This window comes from Rhinoraja longicauda, chromosome 30 (assembly GCF_053455715.1).
Source record: "Rhinoraja longicauda isolate Sanriku21f chromosome 30, sRhiLon1.1, whole genome shotgun sequence".
Taxonomy (NCBI): Eukaryota; Metazoa; Chordata; class Chondrichthyes; order Rajiformes; family Arhynchobatidae; genus Rhinoraja; species Rhinoraja longicauda.
The window spans coordinates 1,178,046-1,200,690 of record NC_135982.1 but is presented as its reverse complement, the minus strand read 5'-3'; the positions used below and the strand labels follow the sequence as shown (position 1 = coordinate 1,200,690).

The following is a 22,645-nucleotide window of genomic DNA, read 5'->3' as shown; positions in this document are numbered from 1 at the left end:
ATCAAGAACAAGAGGACATAGGTCCTGAAGGGAGAAAGATTTAATAGGAACCTGAGAGATAACTTTTCCACGCACAGGGTGATGGTTATATGGAACGAGCTGACGGAGATAGTTGAGGGAGGGACTATCGCAATGTTTAAGAAACGTTTAGACAGGTACATGGATAGGACAGGTTTAGAGGGATATGGGCCAAATGCAGGCAGGCGCGACTGGTGCAGATAGGACATGTTGGCCAAGTTGGGCCGAAGGGCCTGTTTCCACGCTATAAGACTTTATCACTCTATGAATGTTTATGGATGTCACCTGAACCAATCTCAACTGTGGTGGCTACACAGCTGTACAGCTGTGAGCTCCCACTTCTGAAGGTCCCATACAAACTGCAGGAAGTTATTGACAGTGGGGTGAGGAAGGAAAATGGATGGGGCGAAAAATCTGTAAATCAGCCATGTCAGAATCTTCATAAAAAATGTGGAATAAGGGAACTTCCTTAATATCTTCATTTTTAACAGGCAAAATTAATCAGTTAACAGGCATGGTGAGTAAATGGATCGGAATTCTAATTTCTGCTTTTTCGAGTGAGCAATTCATGTCTACAATCAGTCTGAAGAAGGGTCCCGACCCGAAACGTTACCTGTCCATACTCTCCGGAGATGCTGCCGGACCCACTGAGCTACTCCATCACTCTGTGTCCTGTTGTTAATTCCCGTCTACCTACTGATTTGTTTGTGCTCGGGTGACGTACCTCCTCTCGTGTCCAACACACCACCTCTGCTCTCCACATCCTTGTTTCCACACGTTGACCATCCGGGTGAAGGCCTGGATGCATGGCTGCCTGTGGCCAATCATCACCACCTCCCTCTCCGCACAAACATTTGGCCTGAACATAGGGATTAAACAACATTTCAGTAGAGGCACATCCTGGACTGCACTGGTAGAAGAACATACAGCAATGATGACAAAGACCAACTCATCCCTCAATCTGAGCAATGTCACCATGAGGGAGGAGGATGGAGACCACACTTCCCATGCAGAGGCTGAAGCTAGAACAGAAACGAAGGGCGAATAAAACACTGTGACATTCCTTGCCTACTCCACCAGAAGCATATTACACGACCCTGTTGTACTGTGCCTATTGTGATGTCTACATCAGTGAGGAGCTTGTCCCATTCATCCCAAGGAAATGAAGATATTCAGCAAGCTTCAGACCAGTGCTTTGCAGAGAATCAATGCAGATTTACTGTTTGAACTTCTTACCATCAGGAATAGCTAAATTAATGGATTGTCAATTCAAAGGCCTATAAACAACTGTCCACCTGGGTGGACAGGTCTATTCGCGTGGCCTTGAATGCTCGCACCGCTGCTTACAACTCCGGCCTGGCATCCGGCAACATGGACGACTACAAGGGAGAGTCCTACCGACTGCGAAGGGCAGTGAAGGATGCAAAAAAGAGGTACCGGGACAAGATGGAGTCACAGATGGAGCAGCAGGACACCAGGCGCCTTTGGCAGGGGCTACGGACTATAACTAGCTACAGGTCCAGCACCCCCTCAACCGGAAGTGCCGGCTCCTCCTTAGCTGATGACCTGAACTCTTTTTACGCACGGTTTGAGACGGGTAACACCACCAGCTCGCCGTCTAAAAACAGCACCGAAGGGGCGCTGGCTAGCGAGGCTGGAGGGGGATCCACCGCCGGGGATGTGCACACATTCTCGGTGTCCGAGCATGAGGTGAGGTGGGCTCTGACGCGTGTGAACACGAGGAAAGCTGGAGGCCCAGATGGTATATCTGGGCGAGTACTAAAGTCTTGTGCTACTCAGCTTGCTCCAGTGCTCACCACAATATTCAACCTCTCCTTGGCAAAGTCCGTGGTCCCTGCATGCTTCAAAAGATCCATCATTGTACCGGTGCCAAAGAATGCCTCTCCAGCGTGTTTAAATGACTACCGACCGGTGGCCCTCACCTCGGTTGTCATGAAATGCTTGGAGAGGCTAGTCAAGAAGCACATCTGCGCCCTCCTTCCTCGCAACATGGACCCACTACAGTTCGCATACCGTCCGAACAAGTCCACGGATGATGCGGTCTCCCAGGTTCTACACACCGCTCTCTCTCATCTGGACAGCCAGGGGGGCTATGTGAGGATGCTGTTCATTGACTTTAGTTCAGCATTCAACACAATAGTCCCCAGCAGACTGGTTGAGAAGCTGCTGGAACTGGGGCTTAGCACCCCTCTGTGTGCCTGGGTCCTGGACTTTCTCACTGCCAGGCCCCAAGTGGTCAGGATGGGGGAACACACATCTAGCTCCCTCACCCTGAACATAGGATCCCCCCAGGGCTGCGTCCTTAGCCCCCTACTGTACTCCCTGTACACACATGACTGTAGGGCCAGGTTCAGCTCAAACTCCATCATCAAGTTTGCTGATGACACTGTGGTGGTGGGCCGGATCTCCAACAACGATGAGAAGGCCTACCGGGAGGAGGTGGCTGATCTGGCACTCTGGTGTCAGGACAATAGCCTCCTCTTGAATGTCACTAAAACAAAGGAGCTGATTGTGGACTTCAGAAGGGCTAAACATCCAAGGACGTACACGCCACTGGAGATAAATGGGTCTATTGTGGATAGGGTGAGCAATTTCAAATACTTGGGAGTCCGCATCTCAGAGGATCTGACGTGGGCAACGCACATTGCCGCACTGGTGGGTAAGGCTAAGCAGCGCCTTTACCACCTTAGACAACTGAGGAAATTCAGAGTGTCGCTGAGGATCCTCCATTGCTTCTACTCTGGGGCTGTAGAGAGCATCCTGTCCGGCAACATTACAGTCTGGTTTGGGAACAGCTCTGCCCAGGACAGGATGGCCCTGCAGAGAATAGTGCGTTCGGCAGAACGCACCATGGGAACTACACTCGTCCCCCTGCAGGACCTATACATCAGGAGGTGCAGATCCAGAGCAAGCAAGATCATGAGGGACCCCTGCCACCCCAGTAACGGACTGTTCCAGATGCTACGGTCAGGCAAACGCCTCCGCTGTCACGCTGTGAAAACGGAGAGGATGAGACGGAGCTTCTTCCCACAGGCCATCAGGACTGTCAACTTTGATAACCCCAGAGACTAAATTTTTGTCGACACTTTTTGTGCTATGTTTAGTAACTTATTAACTTTATTTATATGCTGTAACTGTAATTATTTTTGTGCACAACCCGCAGGCATTGCCACTTTCATTTCACTGCACATCGAGTATGTGTATGTGACAAATAAATTTGACTTGACTTGACTTGACTTGACTTAAAATCTATAATGTTATCTGTGGAATTTAAAGTTAATGATGTAAATAAATACTTTGTTATCAGTAATTGAAACCATGAGCCTTATCTTAAAAATACATCTGGATCTTCATAGACTGTGCTTCTGTTATCCTTACCTGATCTGATCTGGTCCAGTCTGTTCTGGCCTGGTGTAGTCTGGTGTGGTCTGGTGAGGTCTGGTCTGGTGTGTGGTCTGGTGTGGTGTGGCCTGGTCTGATCTGGTGTGGTGTGGTCTGGTCTCGTGTGGTGTGGTCTGGTCTGGTGAGGTCTGGTGTGGTGTGGTCTGGCTTGGTCTGGTCTGATCTGGTGTAGTCTGGTGTGGTCTGGTCTGGTGTGGTCTGGTGTGGTGTGGTCTGGTGTGGTGTGGGGTCTGGCTTGGTCTGGCCTGGCTTGATCTGGCCTGGTCTGGTCTGGTCTGGTATAGTGTGATCTGGTGTGGGCTGGTCTGGTCTGGCTTGGTCTGGTCTGGTCTAGTCTGGCCTGGCTTGGTCTGGTCTGGTCCGGTCCGGCCTAGCTTGGTCTGGTCTGGTCTGATCTGGACTGGTCTGGTCTGGCCCCACCTGGTCCGTCCGATCTGGCCTGGTCTGGTCAGGTGCAGTCAGGTCTGGTCAGGTCTGGCCTGCTCTGGCCTGGTCTGTATGTATCACTGGACACATAGCCAGGACCCAGCAGCTGTTCACTTATAGGTCGCTCAGAGGCCAATGAGTGTGGTGCAGTCAATGTTGGCCATGTCCACAATGCCCGCAGCCTTTAAATTAGACGAAAAACATCAGCTCAGAACCCTTCCAGGCTCTTCCAGACTCGTTTAGTTTAGTTTAGAGATACAGCGCAGAAACAGACCTTTCGGCCCACCGAGTCCGCACCGACCAGCGATCCCTGCACATTAACACTATCCTACACACACTAGGGATGATTTACATTTATACAAAGCCAATTAACCTACAAACCTGTACGTCTTTGGAGTGTGGGAGGAAACCGAAGATCTTGGAGAAAACTGACGTGGTCACGGGGAGAACGTACAAACTCCGTACAGACAGCACCCGTGGTCGGGATGGAACCTGGGTCTCTGGTATATTCAATTAAGGTATAACTGGCAACACTCTACAGCTGTTTGTTTGCACAAACACATTCATGGATTTGAATGGCTACCCAGTTGCAACATTAACAATGAAGTTACCAAGAGACAGGGGCTGTACACGGGGTATTGTTTGACCATGGGTGACAGAATGTGATATGTACCAGCCCGGCTATCAGACTGATAAATGTGATGGCTTGTTGTGGCACAGCATTAGAGTTGCTGCCTCACAGCACCAGAGACTCGGGTTCAATCCTGACTATGGGTGCTGTTTGTACAGAGTTTGTACATTCTCCCTGAGACCTGCATGGGTATTCTCCGGATGCTGCAGTTTCCTCCCACACTCCAAAGACGTACAGGTTTGTAGGCTAATTGCCTTGGTATAATTGCAAATTGTTCCTACTGCATAGAATAGTGTTAGTGTGCAGGGATCGTTGGTCTGTGCGGACTTGATAGGCCGAAGGGCCAGTTTCTGCACTGTATCTCTAAACTAAACTAAACTTGTGATTTCTGTCAACCAAGGATAAAAGCAGTTTAATCACAAGCTGTAGAAGTCATTAGGGAACATCCCTGAGAATTCCAACAATGGAATCTTGCCTTCAGCACAATTAATCAAATCCAATTAAAACATTGCCCTTTTTTCTGGGCTGTGGGAAGGGAGGGGCTTTTGTTGACTTCAGTGGGGTGTGATGTACCACTGACTCACATAACAGACATAACAGACATAACAGAGCTTTATTTGTCATTCGGTACCGAGGTACCGAACGAAACTACATAGCAGTCATAAAAAAAAGAATTACATAACCCCAACACAAACGTCCATCACAGTGACTCCAAACACCCCCTCACTGTGATAGAGGCAACAAAACTTCCACTCTCTTCCCCACGCCCACGGACAGACAGCTCGTCCCCGACCGACCCGCACAGCCCCCGCAAGGGCGCTGAAACGTCTCGCGGCCGAGCCGGGCGATGAAAGGCCCCGCGACCAAGCCTTGCGCAGCTAAGTCCCGTGGCCGAGCCGCACTGGGCGATGTTAAGTCCCGCGGCCGAGCCGCACCAGCGATGAAAAGTCCCGCGGCCGAGCTGCACCGGGCGATGTAAAGTCCCGTGGCCGAGCCGCACCGGGCGATGTTAGGCCCCGCAGCCGAGCTGCACCAGGCACTGTTAAGTCCAGCGGCCGAGCCGCACCAGCGATGTAAAGTCCCGCGGCTGAGCCGCACTGGGCGATGTTAGGCCCCGCAGCCGAGCTGCACCGGGCACTGTTAAGTCCAGCGGCCGAGCCGCACCAGCGATGTAAAGTCCCGCGGCCGAGCCGCACCGGGCGATGTAAAGTCCCGCGGCCGAGCTGCACCGGGCACTGTTAAGTCCAGCGGCCAAGCCGCACTGGGCGATGTAAAGTCCAGCGGCCAAGCCGCACCGGGCGATGTTAGGCCCCGCAGCCGAGCCGCACCCCGCGCCGTGTCAAGCTAATGTCAAGCTAAGTTCTAGGAGCAGAATTAGGCCATTCGGCCCATCAAGTCTACTCCGCCGTTCAATCATGGTCATTCAAACTATCTATCCCTCTCAACCCCATTCTCCTGCCCTGTCCCCATAACCCCTGACACCCGTATTAATCAAGAATATGTCAATCTCCGCCTTAAAAATATCCATTGACTTGGCCTCCACAGCTGTCTGTGGCAATGAAGTCCATAGATTCACCAGCCTCTGGCCAAAGAAATTCCTTATCATCTCTTTTCTAAAGGTACTTTTATTCTGAGTCGAAGACCCCTAGTCCTAGACTGTCCCACTGGTGCAAACATCCTCTGCACATCCACTCTATCCAGGCCTTTCACAATTCAAGATTTCCCCTTGCGTTGCTACACAACAATCACAAATCCTCGCCTGTGAATTCAGAACAACTAATAGACTGCAATGATTCTCTGTGGTCAGATGATCTGCTGATCCTCAAGGGTAACAATGGAGACGTGACTGGGGTGCTGAAAGAGTAAGTATTGAACCCCGATTGAAAACAATTTAATTCAAATGCAGAAGAAGGAAAATTAATGAAAAACCTTTAAATGGATAAAGTGAGTGGGGAACTACAGTAGGAATGTCACTCACTCACTCACTCACTCCCAGGGCAGTGTGACCACAAAGCCTGTGGCTCAAAACTCGCTTCATCTCAGACACCGTACCGTATAATTAGTGCTCGAGTAGGAATTCCTGAAATGCAGATCCTTACCTGTAGGCGATGAGCTTTCCCAACATCGATTAGAAAACAGACAGAGCACCTGGAGTTCTCTGCCTCGGTGTGGGGTGAAACATTTACTCTTGGAATATATCCAGCTCAACCAAGGTCAAACTGGGATCAAGATCAGATCGCCTGCTTTCTATTCAAAGGGGGATGTGTGATGTGTAGTATTGGTCATTAAAACCATAACCACAGGTAAGTGGTTTTTCAGGAGAATCCTGGAGTATTTCAGAAGCTATCCACAGAGTGGTTAGAATGTGGAACTTGCTATCACAGAGGCAGCCAGGGCGAGTTGCATAGGTGGAGTTTGAGGGGAAAAGGAATATTCATACGCTGAGTTGAAGAGGGTTCAGAGGGATAACATTCAGCAAATGCCAAATGGGCCATTGGCTTCTATGAATTGCAATATAATTAATACAAATAATACGAATTACCAGCAACACTGAGGCCTGGAATCTGGGACTATTGATCAAAATCGCAGTGACAGATTTAAACTTGGAATTTGTTTGCAGGCTGACCTTTGCCAGACTGGTCCAGCTAGTTCATGGATTGATAGCTACGTAGACAATAGGTGCAGGAGTAGGCCATTTGGCCCTTCGACCCAGCAACGCCATTCAACATGATCATAATAATAATAATGCATTTTATTTATATAGCGCTTTTCATATACTCAAAGACGCTTTACAGAGATTTTGAGAACATAGGGAAACATCATGGCTGATCATCCGCAATCTGTAGCCCGTTCCTGCCTTCTCCCCATACCCCTTGATTCCACTAGCCCTAAGAGCTCTATCTAACTCTCTTTTGAATGCATCCAATGAATGGGCCTCCACTGCCTTCTGAGGCAGAGAATTCCACAGATTCACAACTCTCTGTGTGAAAAGGTTTTTCCTCATCTCCGTTCTAAATGGCCTACCCCTTATCCTTAAACTGTGGCCCCTGGTTCTGGACTCCCCCAACATTGGGAACATGTTTCCTGCATCTAGCATGTCCAATCCCTTAATAATTCTATATGTTTCTATAAGATCCCCTCTCATTCTTCTACATTCCAGTGAATACAAGCTCAGTCACTCCATTCTTTCATCATATGACAGTCCTGCCATCCCAGGAATTAACCTCGTGAACCTACGCTGCACTGCCTCAATTGCAAGGATGTCCTTCCTCAAATTAGGAGACCAAAACTGTACACAATACTCCAGATGTGGTCTTACCAGGGCCCTATACAACTGCAGAACCTCTTTACTCCTGCACTGAAATCCTCTCGTCATGAAAGCCAACATGCCATTAGCTCTCTTCACTGCCTGCTGTACGACCGGTTGTGGTCTACCCAGGCATAAGGTGCTGATCCTCTAATTTGCCTCTGGCCTCACGCTGACAGTGAAGGAGGGTGAGGATGAGGGTGGGAATATGAAGAGCAATTAAAATGCCTTGTAACTAGGAACTCCAGATGAGCATAGCAGACTGTGAGTAGGTGCCCAGCAAAGCAGTCTGTGCTGGGTCTTGCCCATGTAGAGGAGGCTGTATCGACAGTCCCACCATCCCAGGAATTAACCTCTGAACGTACGCTGCACTGCCTCAATAGCAAGAATGTCCTTCCTCAAATCAGGAGATGAAAACTGCACACAATACTCCAGGTGTGGTCTCACCAGGGCCCTGTACAACTGCAGAAGGACCTCTTTGCTCCTATACTCAACTCCTCTCATTATGAAGGCCAACATGCCATGAGCTTTCTTCACTACCTGTTGTACCTGCATACTTACTTTCAGTAACTGATGTACATGGACACCCAGGCCTCGTTGCACTTCCCCTTTTCCTAACCTGACACCATTCAGATAATAATCTGCCTTCCTGTTCTTGCCTCCAAAATGGATAACCTCACATTTATCCACATTAAACTGCATCTGCCATGCATCTGCCCACTCACCCAGCCTGTCCAGGTCATTCTGCATCCTCATAGCATCCTCATAGCCTATTTGCAGTTCACACTGCCCCCCAACTTTGTGTCATCTGCAAGTTTGCTAGTGTTACTAAGTTTGGAATACTTGAGCAAATGCCACTGTTCCCCCAATGTTAATCGTGAAACACAGCTGTTTGCAACAGTACAAGGGATGCTGGCTGAATATGGGAAGGTAATTGTAAAGCCTTGGACTAAACTGGTTAATTGTGAAATGGAGAGGAAGGAGAAGGCTGATGAATTGGACACTCTCTCTCACCAAACTCGCTCAGTAATTGCAGTAGCCGTGAGTACAACTAGGAGACTAGTAATGGAATAATGATTTGCTATGGGAAGGATGTTGTTAAGCTGGACACATGCAGAGAAAACTCACAAGGAAGTTGCCAGGACTTGAGGCCTGAGCTACAGGGAGAGGTTGGGCAGGCTAGGACTTTGTTCATTGGTTCAGAGGAGGATGAGGGGTGGTGTTATAGAGTTGTGTACGTTCATGAAGGGAATAGATTGGGTCTTTTACAAGAATCTTTTACCCAGAGTAGGAGAATTAAGAACCAGAGGGTATAGGTTTAAAGGGAGACAGGAAAAAATTAATAGGAACCCGAGGGGTAACTTTTCACACAGAGGGTGGTGGATGTATGGAACAAGCAACCAGAGGAGGTAGATGAGACATGGAATTATAATTACATTTATAAGACATCTGGACAAGTACATGGATAGGAAAGATTTAGAGAGATGGCCCAAATGCAGGCAGGTGGGACCAGCTTAGATGGGGCATCTTGGTCAGCATGGGCAAGTTGGGATGAAGGGCCAGTTCTGTGCCATATGACTCAATAACCAGTGTGCATTCAGGTAAGAGATCTGTGTGGAAGAACTGATTAACGCTTTGAGTATTTGCATCTTAACTTGCTTGAGTTATGTCCTATATATTGCATTCACCTTTGAGAAAGCCTCGGTTAAAAGACCAGTTGCAGACCACAGGTACAGTTATATATTTTGCCAGCAGGTGAGAGGTTTCTCTCAATCCCACCTCTGTACCCCCATTGTGTTACGACATCTGGGGAACAACTGCCAGGTTACACTATTAATCCTTGCGCAATTGAAGATTTATTATTTTAAATGTTACAGAAATGATATGATATGATATGATATGAAATGATATGAAATGATATGATAAATAAAGTATAAAGTCAAGAGGTTCTTCAGCCATAATTTTCCCTTGTTTTTTTAAACCCCTTCTTATGCGTAACTTACAACACCCAGAATATACCGCTTCTTTACCATTACAGATAAACAAGTTTAACCAATTGGAAGTTGAAATAGTTCCCAGTCAAGTACTGTTTCCTTTCTTTTAAATCCATTGTTCTCCAAAAACCTGAGTACAAATCTCAGCATCACAATTACTGTGGAGAAAGACATGAAGACTAGGAACGGGACAGATAATGAAGTTGTCTTAGGTCGAGGAGATACTGGACATCCTGATGCTTATAAAGGCAGATAAATCTCGCATGCCTTATCAAATATGTAGAACGGAAATGAGGAGGGAAATCTAGAGTCAGAGTGTGGTGAATCTGTGGAATTCATTGCCACAGACAAAGGTGGAGGCCAGGTTATTGGGTATTTTTAAAGTGGAGATTGATAGCTTCTTGATTAGAGTTAAGTGAGTCAAGAGGGTTTTATTGTCATATGACCCAAAACAGAACAAACAAATTCTTACTTGCACAACAGATATGTAAATGGTTAGTAAGGGCGTAAAGATTATGCTGAGAAAGCAGGAGAATGGGGTTGAAAGGGAAAAATAAATCAGTCAAGATGGAATGGCGGAGCGGACTTGATGGGCCAAATGACCTAATACTGCTCCAATGTCTTATGGTCTTATATCTGAGGATACTGTGGGAGAGAAGGGAATAAATTGCAGGAGCCTTGGCTGAGATGTACGAATCTTCGGCAGACACACACGAAGGCCCGGATGACTAGAGGGTGACTAATGTGTCTCAATTTAAGAAGGCTGCATGGAAAGGCCTGGGAGCAGAGGGATTGAGGAGTACGTACTCTGGCACATAGTTTCTTGAAAGTAGCATCACAGATAAATAGAGTGGTGAAGAGGGATTTTAGTATATTGGCCTTCATATCAGTAAAGGTATTGAGTCGAGAAGTTGGGATGTTATGAGAAGTTGTACAAAACATTAGTAAGGCCGCATCTGGACAAGTGTCAGATTTGATCATCCTGCTACAGGAAGGATGTTGTTAAGCTGCAGAGTACAGAGAAGATTTATGAGAATGTTGCCAGGACTCGAGGGTTGGAGCTACAGGGAGAGGTTGGGCAGGCTAGGACTTTATTCCTTTAGGTGCAGGAGGCTAAATGGTGATCTTGTAAAGGTGTATAATATTATAAGGGGAATTGATAGGGTGAATGGACAGAGTCTTTTACCAAGGGTAAAAAAACGAGATGACATAGAATTAAGGTAACGGGGAGAGAGTTTAATAGGAACCTGAGAAACAATATTTTCACTGGTGATGGTGGTTAGATGGAACAAACTATCTCAGGAGATAGTCGAGGCAGGTATTATAATAGCATTTAAAAGCCACTTGGACAGGTACATGGTTAGGAAAGGTTTAGAGAGATATGGATCAAACGTGGGCAAATTGGACCAGCTTGGATGGAGCATCTTGCTCAGCATGGATGAGTTGGGCCGAAGAGCCCTGTTTCTCTCGGGGTCCATGACTATAACCTAAAATCAATCCTTTTGTACTTACAACTCTTGTCCTTTCTTCACCCACACCCCTTCTCCAGGATCTCTCAATATTATTTTCTGATACTTAGCCATTCTCCCTGCAGCTCCCTGTTGGAATTCTCCACATCACTTTCCCATTACATGGGGATGCAAACATATCTGCAATGTAAAGTAGAGGTTTGCCAATGGCAGCTTCATTCAGTGTCCTGCATTGAGTGCTCCGTACATGATCTCCTGTACAATGGCGAAGCCAAATGCAGATTGGGTGATGACTATGCAGAGTACCCCCATTCAGTCCACAAGGATGACCCTGAGCTTCCAGTTGTGTGCTTCGTTCATACTCCACCTACCCCCGTTCTATTCTGCCTGTCTCTGACCTCACTCACTGCTCCAGTCCAATGTAAGTTTGAGGTACACATCTCAGCGGCACACCACACTGTGCAAGACTCAACACTAATGTAGCAATACAGCATTTCCTCCTTGCATCACACAGACTGGTTCTTGTGTCAGCTCATCAGTTAGTAACCTTACCTTGGCCTTTCCCTCTCTACACTAGCTGCCTGACCTACCGGCCACCTCTATACTGCACCCAGTGCCCATCACAGCCTGGTGCCCACCTCTATACTGCCCCCAGTACCCATCCCAGCCTGGTGCCCACCTCTACACTGCACCATACCCATCCCAGCCTGGTGCCTACCTCTAAATGCACCCATTACCCACCTCAGCCTGGTGCCCACCTCTATATGCACCATACCCATCCCAGCCTGGTGCCCACCTCTAAATGCACCCATTATGGGGGTACTCTGCATAATCATCACCCAATCTGCATTTAGCTTCGCCATTGTACAGGAGATCATGCAGATAATTGCATAAGCGGAAGTGTTGTGTGTCGGTGTTGGGATGGTTTTTGTATTTTTTTTTGGTTGTGTATGTGTGGGGGGTGGTGGTGTGGGGGTGGTGGGGGGCGTGGGGGAAACTTTTCTCTTCCTCACGGCACGGGGTGCGGCTCGGCTGCGGGGCCTAACATCGCCCGGTGCGGCTTGGCCGCTGGACTTTACATTGCCCGGTGCGGCTTGGCCGCGGGACTTTACATCGCCCGGTGCGATTCGGCCGCGGGGACTGTGCGGGTCGGTCGGGGACGAGCTGTCTGTCCGTGGGCGTGGGGAAGAGAGTGGAAGTTTTGTTGCCTCCATCACAGTGAGGGGGTGTTTGGAGTCACTGTGATGGACGTTTGTGTTGGGGTTATGTGTCTTATGTTCTTTTTTTTCTATGACTGCTATGTAGTTTCGTTCGGTACTTCGGTACCGAATGACAAATAAAGCTCTGTTATACTGTTATACTGTTATATGCACCATACCCATCCCAGCCTGGTGCCCACCTCTAAATGCACCCAGTATCCACCTCAGCCTGGTGCCCACCTCTATACTGCACCCAGTACCATCACAGCCTGGTGCCCACCTCTATACTGCACCCAGTACCATCACAGCCTGGTGCCCACCTCTATACTGCACCCAGTACCATCACAGTACCATCACAGCCTGGTGCCCACCTCTATATACACCCAGTGCCATCACAGCCTGGTGCCCACCTCTATATGCACCCAGTACCCACCTCAGCCTGGTGCCCACCTCTATATACACCCAGTACCATCACAGCCTGGTGCCCACCTCTATATACACCCAGTGCCCACCTCAGCCTGGTGCCCACCTCTATACTCACAATGCCAGCATTTTTCTTTCTTTCCCTCTATTTGCACCTTCTCCGGCCAATTCATCGGCAAATAAGAAACTGTCAGGATTCATCGATCAACCGCGTCACCATCTGTGTTATGCACACTCTCCTGGACTCCAATTATTCCAAACATTCTTCCCCCATCTCAGCAATTTAAAACATGTTTGCTTTACTTTCTCTGGTTCTCCAATGCTAACCTGTTTTCTGTCTCCACAGATGCTGCCTGGCCTGCGGTTTAGTTTCAGTGTCTCTGGTTCCACAACCGCCAGAAATTAGTCCCCTTGTTCACATCCCGGAAACATATCCCAGCCTGGTGCCCACCTCTATACTGCACCCAGTGCCCACCTCAGCCTGGTGCCCACCTCTATATGCACCCTGTACCCATTCCAGCCTGGTGCCCACCTCTAAATGCACCCATTACCCACCTCAGCCTGATGCCCCTCTCTCCTGACCCATGTCCCCATCCCAGCCTGGTGCCCACCTCTATACTGCACCCAGTGCCCACCTCAGCCTGGTGCCCACCTCTATATGCACCCAGTACCCATCCCGGCCTGATGCCACCTCTATATGCACCCAGTACCCATCCCAGGCTGGTGCCCACCTCCATATGCACCCAGTACCCACCTCAGCCTGGTGCCCCTCTCTCCTGACCCATGTCCCCATCCCAGCCTAATATTGGCTTTGTATATTGAAGCCCAAGTATATGATCCATCCAGATATGACTCCCCAACATCATGGCTCTGGTTACGCAATCATGTTATATTTAATCCCATTCACCACAAGCCATGAACAACAATATCACGGTGACAAGATAATCTGTGGTTCAGGTGTTGGTTGAGGGATGGATATTTGCCATCTCTTTGTTGGATCTCTCTGTTCTTCACTGGATCGTGTCAGAGAACCTAATGTAACCTTGTACACAGTATGTCAGGGGCCCAGTGTAACCCTGCACCCAGTGTATCAGGGGCCCAGTGTAACTTTGTACCAAGTGTATCAGGGGCCCAGTGTAACCCTGCACCCAGTGTATCAGGGGCCCAGTGTAACCTTGTACCAAGTGTATCAGGGGCCCAGTGTATCAGGGGCCCAGTGTATCAGGGGCCCAGTGTATCAGGGGCCCAGTGTAACCTTGTACCAAGTGTATCAGGGGCCCAGTGTATCAGGGGCCCAGTGTAACCCTGCACCCAGTGTATCAGGGGCCCAGTGTAACCTTGTACCAAGTGTATCAGGGGCCCAGTGTATCAGGGGCCCAGTGTAACCCTGCACCCAGTGTATCAGGGGCCCAGTGTAACCCTGCACCCAGTGTATCAGGGGCCCAGTGTAACCTTGTACCCAGCGTATCAGGGAACCAGTATAACCCGATATCCCGTTTGGTACCTGGTTCAGATCGTACAATTTTGAGGGGCAGAATCTCCCCTCATCGCCAAAACTGTTGGCAGTTGCTTTTGGAATCTTGTGAAAAGATGTTTTCAGATTCACACATTTTACTAAACAAATGAAATGAATATTGAGTTAATCTGGTATCAAATCAGACTCTGAAAAAGCACGCATGTGACGGGTAATATGAAGACCAGAGCAACATTATTAGTAATCAGTGCCGGTAGGGGGCTGTGGCACGGGACCAGTCCAGGATCCCAGCGCAGCCACAGGCTTGTTTATACACGTATGAGATATAAATGAGCAGAATACAATATTATATTTTAAATATATAAATATATATATATATAGTCTTAAGAAGGGCTCCGACCCATTCCTTCTACCCAGAGATGCTGCCTGTCCTGCTGAGTTACTCCAGCATTTTGTGTCTATCTTCGGTGTAAACACACACACACACACACACACACATATGTCCAGTTTCTGTCCACTAAAAAAATAGTGCAAGGATGGGGGCATCATGGACAGCTTGGATAAGTTGGGCCGAAGGGCCTGTTTCACTGCTGTGTGACTCAATCAAAGACGCTGTACAGCAGCCGATTCTGACTTTGATCTCTGTTCAGTCCTAAATTGATTATTTGTATCTTAGATCAGAATGGGAATATTGCATTTGGATTCACCGCCACTTGGAGTAATGCAAATGATGAATGCGGTGTCAGGGGTTATGGAGAATGGGAGTAGTACCCAGAGGAGCAGGGCAGAACATTGGAGCCTGGTGTCCGGTGGAATTGCTGCTGTTCCCGTGACAACATTCTGTCCTCGCTCTCACGGGAAAACAATAATACATTCACAACTACAAGGAAATGTCACAAACGTTCAGGTAAAGCGGTGGGTGGGAAGATTCTTCAAGGAGCGTCCGCCCACACGGTGGTCTCTCGCTGTTCAGGGTCGTGTGGGAGGTCGCAAACTGTTCTGTCACAGATACGGCGATGTTGGCGAATCAAACCCATCGCGTCCCAACACACAGGCCAAACATTCACCAGACATTCACCAGACATTCACCAGACATTCACCAGACATTCACCAGACATTCACCAGACATTCACCAGACATTCACCAGACATTCACCAAACAGTGCCGTTCAGATGACCAGCCAGAAAGAACATTTCAACACTCGGATTCAAAGTCGCAGAAACCCTACAGCGTTGGTTTACAATCAATCAGAGAGCTCCAACTTACCTGTGGGGCTGCGTTGTTCCCGGGATGGCAGCGGAGGTGACGGCGAGGAACAGCAAACAAACGCTTGCGAGCGCTCGGGACATTGTTCGCGGACGGTTTAAGGCACTTGTATTAAATGCCGTGATGGGTCTCGATGTCTTTCTCTGGAAGTTGCAAAGTTGCAAAACGTCCTTAACCGGCAAGAGAGGAATCAACTGGTCCTCAGTGTGCACGCTCCTCGGGGTCGGACCTAGATTCATGCACATCCCAGCATCCTGACACTTCCTGACACACTGATGTTCCTTAGTTTGCCTTTTCCAAAGTCAATTAACAGCCTGAAGAAGAGTCTCGGCCCGAAACGTCACCCATGCCTTCTCCCCAGAGATGCTGCTTGACCCTCTGAGTTACTCCAGCACTCTGTGTCTATCTTCAATTAAAAGATGAGTCAGAGTGGGGGGTGATCAGTTCAAGGTCTACACGTCTGCAGTGACCGGGAGAGCCTGGTGGTGGGTGTTGGCGGCCAGGGGGAGGGATGGAGCCGAGAGCCCGTGACTCTGCCCAGACCGGGAGAGCCTGGTGGTGGGTGTTGGCGGCCAGGGGGAGGTTGCAGCCGAGAGCCCGTGACTCTGCCCAGACCGGGAGAGTCTGGTGGTGGGTGTTGGCGGCCAGGGGGAGGTTGCAGCCGAGAGCCCGTGACTCTGCCCAGCGCGATATTCATGCACCACATCCCATGTGCCACAGAGCAGCGCTCCGTCACTCGGTGCTTGGCCGGAGCACACCCCGCCCGGCATGGGCGTCCAGTCGGGGTGGGGTTGTGGACCGGACACACCTCTTCATTCCCCCGGCTAACCCCACCCCTGCAGCCTTTCACAAGCCCGAGCAGCAACGGGGAGACGAACACAAGCAAACCCACCATTGCTGAACAAAGTGCGTTGTGCAGGGATTCACTGTGGAGACCGGGAGAGAAAAACACCACAAACGTGAGATAGACACAGAGTGCTGGAGTAACTCAGCGGGTCAGGCAGCATCTGTGGAGAACATGGATAGGTGACGTTTCACGGAGTGCTGGAGTAACTCAGCGGGTCAGGCAGCATCTGTGGAGAACATGGATAGGTGACGTTTCGGGTCGAGACCAAAAACTCTGAAGTGACGTTACCCATCCATGTTCTCCAGAGATGCTGCCTGACTCCCTGTTACTCCAGCACTTTGTGTCTCTTTGGTATAAACGGGCATCTACAGTTCCTTGTTTGTACACCGACACGAGGTGTTAAAGATATTTCTAGATACACTGTGTCGCCAGCGCGCAGCGGTCACCAGGGGACCAGGGAGACGGTCTTCCCCAGCTCCAGCTATTCCCCAGGGCCATGTCACTGGGGTTGTGCTGTGGCTGGGGTAAAGGCAAGCCCCGGACCACCTATGGGCAGAGACCCCCTCACCGGGGCAGCCCGGCCCCCACTGGAGCAGTGCCCGCCCGGTGCTCCTGCGTTCCCCCAGCCGTGGGCTTGGCCGGTCACTGAGCTGCCGCCAGACCAGGTGTCGGGACAGAGGACGTGGCAGACTTTAAAAGGCATTCGCAAAGGTATTTAGGGATGAAGGATGTGGAGGGATACAACCCTAATGTGGGTAAATGGGAAATAGACACAGAAAGCTGGAGTAACAGCGGGACAATCAGCATCTCTGGAGAGAAGGAATAGAAACATAGAAAAATAGGTGCATGAGTATTCGTCCTTCGAGCCAGCACCAACATTCAATATGACCATGGCTGATCATCCACAATCAGTAACCCGTTCCTGCTTTTTCCCCACATCCCTTGATTCCTTTAGCCCTAAGAGCTAAATCTAACTCTCTCTTGAAAACATTCAGTGAATTGGCCTCCACTGCCTTCTGTAGCAGAGAATTCCACAGATTCACAACTCTCTGGGTGAAGAAGATTTTCCTCATCTTAGTCCTAACTGGCCTCCCACTTATTCTTGAACTGTGACCCCTGGTTCTGAACACCCTCAACACGGGGGACATGTTTTCTGTCTCTAGCCTGTCCAATGCTTTAAGATTTTTTTAATGTTTCTATAAGATCCCCTCTCATCCTTCTAAATTCCAGTGAATACAGGCCCATTCTTTCATCATATGTCATGGGTTTCGTTTCAGGTCGAGACCCTTCTTCAGACTGAGTGTAAGGGGAGAGGGCAACGAGAGGTATATTCGGTTATGTAGAGATATATAGAACAAATTAATGAAAGATATGCTGAAAAGAAACGATGATAAAGGAGGCAGGCCATTGTTAGCTGTGGGCTAGGTGAGGACTAGATGGGCAAGAGGGCCATGTCTATTGAACGATTGTATGGCCTTCCATCAATGAATCCACGAACATCCGTAAAGGGGCCGATATTTATGTCGCAGCCTCAGAACTGTGACCCAGCCGGGAGCATTGTGTGGCCGATGCTTCATTGCACTGGAGAGTGGAGTGCATCCCAATGCCCTCTATAGGTCCTCTGGCACACTGCCCCTGCCTGAGGTACTGATACCCCCCCCCCACACACACACACACATATTGGCACAATTGGAACCAAATTCCGGTTGTGACTATCATCGGTGTAATCAGGGCAACTTTCGTTTTAAAGTACCCTTAGCAGAGGATGCACCCAGAGCTTTGGCAGAGACCAACAGGGACTACTTTGTGTCTATAGGTAATCACACATCAGAGCTGACAAATATAACATGCGGAGTTCCCCAGAGCTCCATTCTGGGGCCTCTTCTATTTCACATCGATATGCTTCCACTGGCTCAGATTATGGAAAACAACAAAATAAGTTACCATAATTATGCAGACGACACACAAATTTACATAACCATATTACCAGAATAATTTACAAATTCGAAGGGGAAAATGGAATTGGATTGGACTCAGAAAACCTGCCACAAACATCACCCGGCAAGCCCTGAAATGATTATCCTTATACCAAGGATAAAGAAAAAGAGGTTGTCCCAGGAACAGCTGGAGAAGAGGTGCCCAGGCAGAAATGTCTGGGAGTGGGCTTAAATGGGGAGATCTCAAAAGAACCGCCAACAACTGAGTGAGATGGAGGACATTTGCAAATGGCCTATGGTCCCTAGAGGAGCAAAGGGCTTAAGAAGAAGAAGAATGATCCAATACAAACACTGAGTAAGTGCATCGAACGATTGGAGGTGCCAAAACTTTCTTCAATTAAACGAAGACAAAACTGAGGTAGTTGTTTTTGGAGCCAAAGGGGAACGATAAAAAGTCAGCGCTCAGCTTCAATCGGCAATGTTAAAAACCACGGACAAAGCCAGAAATCTTGGTGTAGTCATGGACTCACACCTGAATGTCAACAGCCACATTAAGACAATTACAAAGTCTGCCTACTATCACCTTAGGAATATATCAAGGGTTAAAGGACTTATGGCTCAGCAGGATTTGGAAAAACTTGTCCATGCATTTATCTTCAGTAGACTTGAAGATGCTGTCTTTACAGGTCTCCCTAAAAAACCGATTAGACAGTTGTAGCTGATTCAGAATGCTGCTGCTCCCCCCCCCCCCCCCCCCCACTGTCCACTGTCACACAACGTACTGTGCCCCCCCACCCCCCCCCCACCCCCACTGTCACACAACGCACTGTGCCCCCCACCACTGACACACAACGCACTGTGCCCCCCCCACTGTCCACTGTCACACAACGCACTGTGCCCCCCCCCCCACTGACACACAACACACTGTGCCCCCCCCCCCACTGTCACACAACGCACTGTGCCCCCCCACTGTCACACAACGTACTGTGCCCCCCCACCCCACCCCCACTGTCACACAACGCACTGTGCCCCCCCCCCCCACTGTCACACAACGCACTGTGCCCCCCCCCACTGTCACACAACGCACTGTGCCCCGTCCACTGTCCACTGTCACACAACGCACTGTGCCCCCCCCCACTGTCACACAATGCACTGTGCCCCCCCACCCCCCCACTGTCACACAACGCACTGTGCCCCCCCCACTGTCACACAACGCACTGTGCCCCCCCCCCCACTGTCACACAACGCACTGTGCCCCCCCCCCCACTGTCACACAACGCACTGTGCTCCCCCCCCACTGTCACACAACGCACTGTGCCCCCCCCCACTATCCACTGTCACACAACGTACTGTGCCCCCCCACCCCCCACCCCCACTGTCACACAACGCACTGTGCCCCCCCCCACTGTCACACAACGCACTGTGCCCCCCCCCCACTGTCACACAACGTACTGTGCCCCCCCCCCCACTGTCCACTGTCACACAACGCACTGTGCCCCCCCCCCACTGTCACACAACTCACTGTGCCCCCCCCCCACTGTCACACAACGCACTGTGCCCCCCCCCACTGTCACACAATGCACTGTGCCCCCCCACCCCCCCACTGTCACACAACGCACTGTGCCCCCCCCACTGTCACACAACGCACTGTGCCCCCCCCCCCACTGTCACACAACGCACTGTGCCCCCCCCCCCACTGTCACACAACGCACTGTGCTCCCCCCCCACTGTCACACAACGCACTGTGCCCCCCCCCACTATCCACTGTCACACAACGTACTGTGCCCCCCCACCCCCCACCCCCACTGTCACACAACGCACTGTGCCCCCCCCCACTGTCACACAACGCACTGTGCCCCCCCCCCACTGTCACACAACGTACTGTGCCCCCCCCCCCACTGTCCACTGTCACACAACGCACTGTGCCCCCCCCCCACTGTCACACAACTCACTGTGCCCCCCCCCCACTGTCACACAACGCACTGTGCCCCCCCCCACTGTCACACAACGCACTGTGCCCCGTCCACTGTCCACTGTCACACAACGCACTGTGCCCCCCCCCACTGTCACACAATGCACTGTGCCCCCCCACCCCCCCCACTGTCACACAACGCACTGTGCCCCCCCCACTGTCACACAACGCACTGTGCCCCCCCCCCACTGTCACACAACGCACTGTGCCCCCCCCCACTGTCACACAACGCACTGTGCCCCCCCCCCACTGTCACACAACGCACTGTGCCCCCCCCCACTATCCACTGACACACAACGTACTGTGCCCCCCCACCCCCCCCCCCCACTGTCACACAACGCACTGTGCCCCCCCCCACTGTCACACAACGCACTGTGCCCCCCCCCACTGTCACACAACGTACTGTGCCCCCCCCCACTGTCCACTGTCACACAACGCACTGTGCCCCCCCCCACTGTCACACAATGCACTGTGCCCCCCCCCACTGTCACACAACGCACTGTGCCCCCCCCCCCCACTGTCACAAAACGCACTGTCCCCCCCCCCACTGTCACACAACGCACTGTGCCCCCCCCCCACTGTCACACAACGCACTGTGCCCCCCCCCCCACTGTCACACAATGTACTGTGCCCCCCCCCCACACTGTCACACAACGTACTGTGCCCCCCCCCCCTACTGTCCACTGTCACACAACGCACTGTGCCCCCCCCACTGTCACACAACGCACTGTGCCCCCCCCACTGTCACACAACGCACTGTGCCCCCCCCCACTGTCACACAACGTACTGTGCCCCCCCCCACTGCCCACTGTCACACAACGCACTGTGCCCCCCCCCACTGTCACACAACGCACTGTGCCCCCCCCCCCACTGTCACACAACGTACTGTGCCCCCCCCACTGTCACACAACGCACTGTGCCCCCCCACTGTCCACTGTCACACAACGCACTGTGCCCCCCCCCCACTGTCACACAACGCACTGTGCCCCCCCCCCACTGTCACACAACGTACTGTGCCCCCCCCCCACTGTCACACAACGCACTGTGCCCCCCCCCCACTGTCACACAACGTACTGTGCCCCCCCCACTGCCCACTGTCACACAACGCACTGTGCCCCCCCCCCACTGTCACACAACGCACTGTGCCCCCCCCCACTGTCCACTGTCACACAACGCACTGTGCCCCCCCCCACTGTCACACAACGCACTGTGCCCCCCCCCACTGTCCACTGTCACACAATGCACTGTGCCCCACCCCACTGTCACACAACCGTACTGTGCCCCCCCCCACTGTCACACAACGCACTGTGCCCCCCCCCCACTGTCCACTGTCACACAACGCACTGTGCCCCCCCCACACTGTCACACAACGCACTGTGCCCCCCCCCCCACTGTCACACAACGCACTGTGCCCCCCCCCACTGTCCACTGTCACACAATGCACTGTGCCCCCCCCCACTGTCACACAACGCACTGTGCCCCCCCCCACTGTCCACTGTCACACAACGCACTGTGCCCCCCCCACACTGTCACACAACGCACTGTGCCCCCCCCCACTGTCACACAACGCACTGTGCCCCCCCCCACTGTCCACTGTCACACAACGCACTGTGCCCCCCCCCACACTGTCACACAACGCACTGTGCCCCCCCCCCCACTGTCACACAACCGTACTGTGCCCCCCCCCACTGTCACACAACGCACTGTGCCCCCCCCCCCACTGTCCACTGTCACACAACGCACTGTGCCCCCCCCACTGTCACACAACGCACTGTGCCCCCCCCCCCCCACTGTCACACAACGCACTGTGCCCCCCCCTCTTAGGGTTAACGGAATCAAGGGATATAGAGAAAAGGTAGGAACGGGGTACTGATTTTGCATGATCAGCCATGGTCATATTGAATGGCAGTGCAGGCTGGAAGGGCCGAATGGCCTACTCCTGCACCTATTTTCTATGTTTCTATATTTCTATGTTTCTATGTAAGAAAGAGTGCAATTCCTGCAATGCAAAAATGGCAAATGTTACTTTCTCCAACTCTGCCACATCTGCTCTCGAGATGAGACCCTCCACTCCAGAATTCCACAGATTTATAACTCTCTGACTGAAAAAGTTTTTCCTCATCTCCATTCTAAATGGCCTACCCCTTATTCTTAAACTGTGGCCCCTGGTTCTGGACACCCCCAACATTGGGAACATGTTTCCTGCCTCTAACATGTCCAACCCCTTAATAATCTTATATATTTCAATAAGATCCCCTC

General features: G+C 51.0%; 1 protein-coding gene across 1 annotated transcript in view; it reads right to left on the bottom strand.

Moving 5' to 3' along the window:
• LOC144607921 (uncharacterized) overlaps window positions 1-15,713 on the bottom strand; it is a 511,597-nt gene extending 495,884 nt beyond the window's left edge. The window contains exons 1-2 of the mRNA XM_078425055.1: window positions 15,631-15,713; window positions 743-877 (exon numbers count right to left, since the gene is read on the bottom strand). Of these exons, the coding sequence (XP_078281181.1) occupies window positions 743-877; window positions 15,631-15,713 (218 nt within the window). The remainder of the gene's footprint in view (window positions 1-742; window positions 878-15,630) is intronic.
• Between the last annotated feature and the right edge of the window lie 6,932 nt (window positions 15,714-22,645).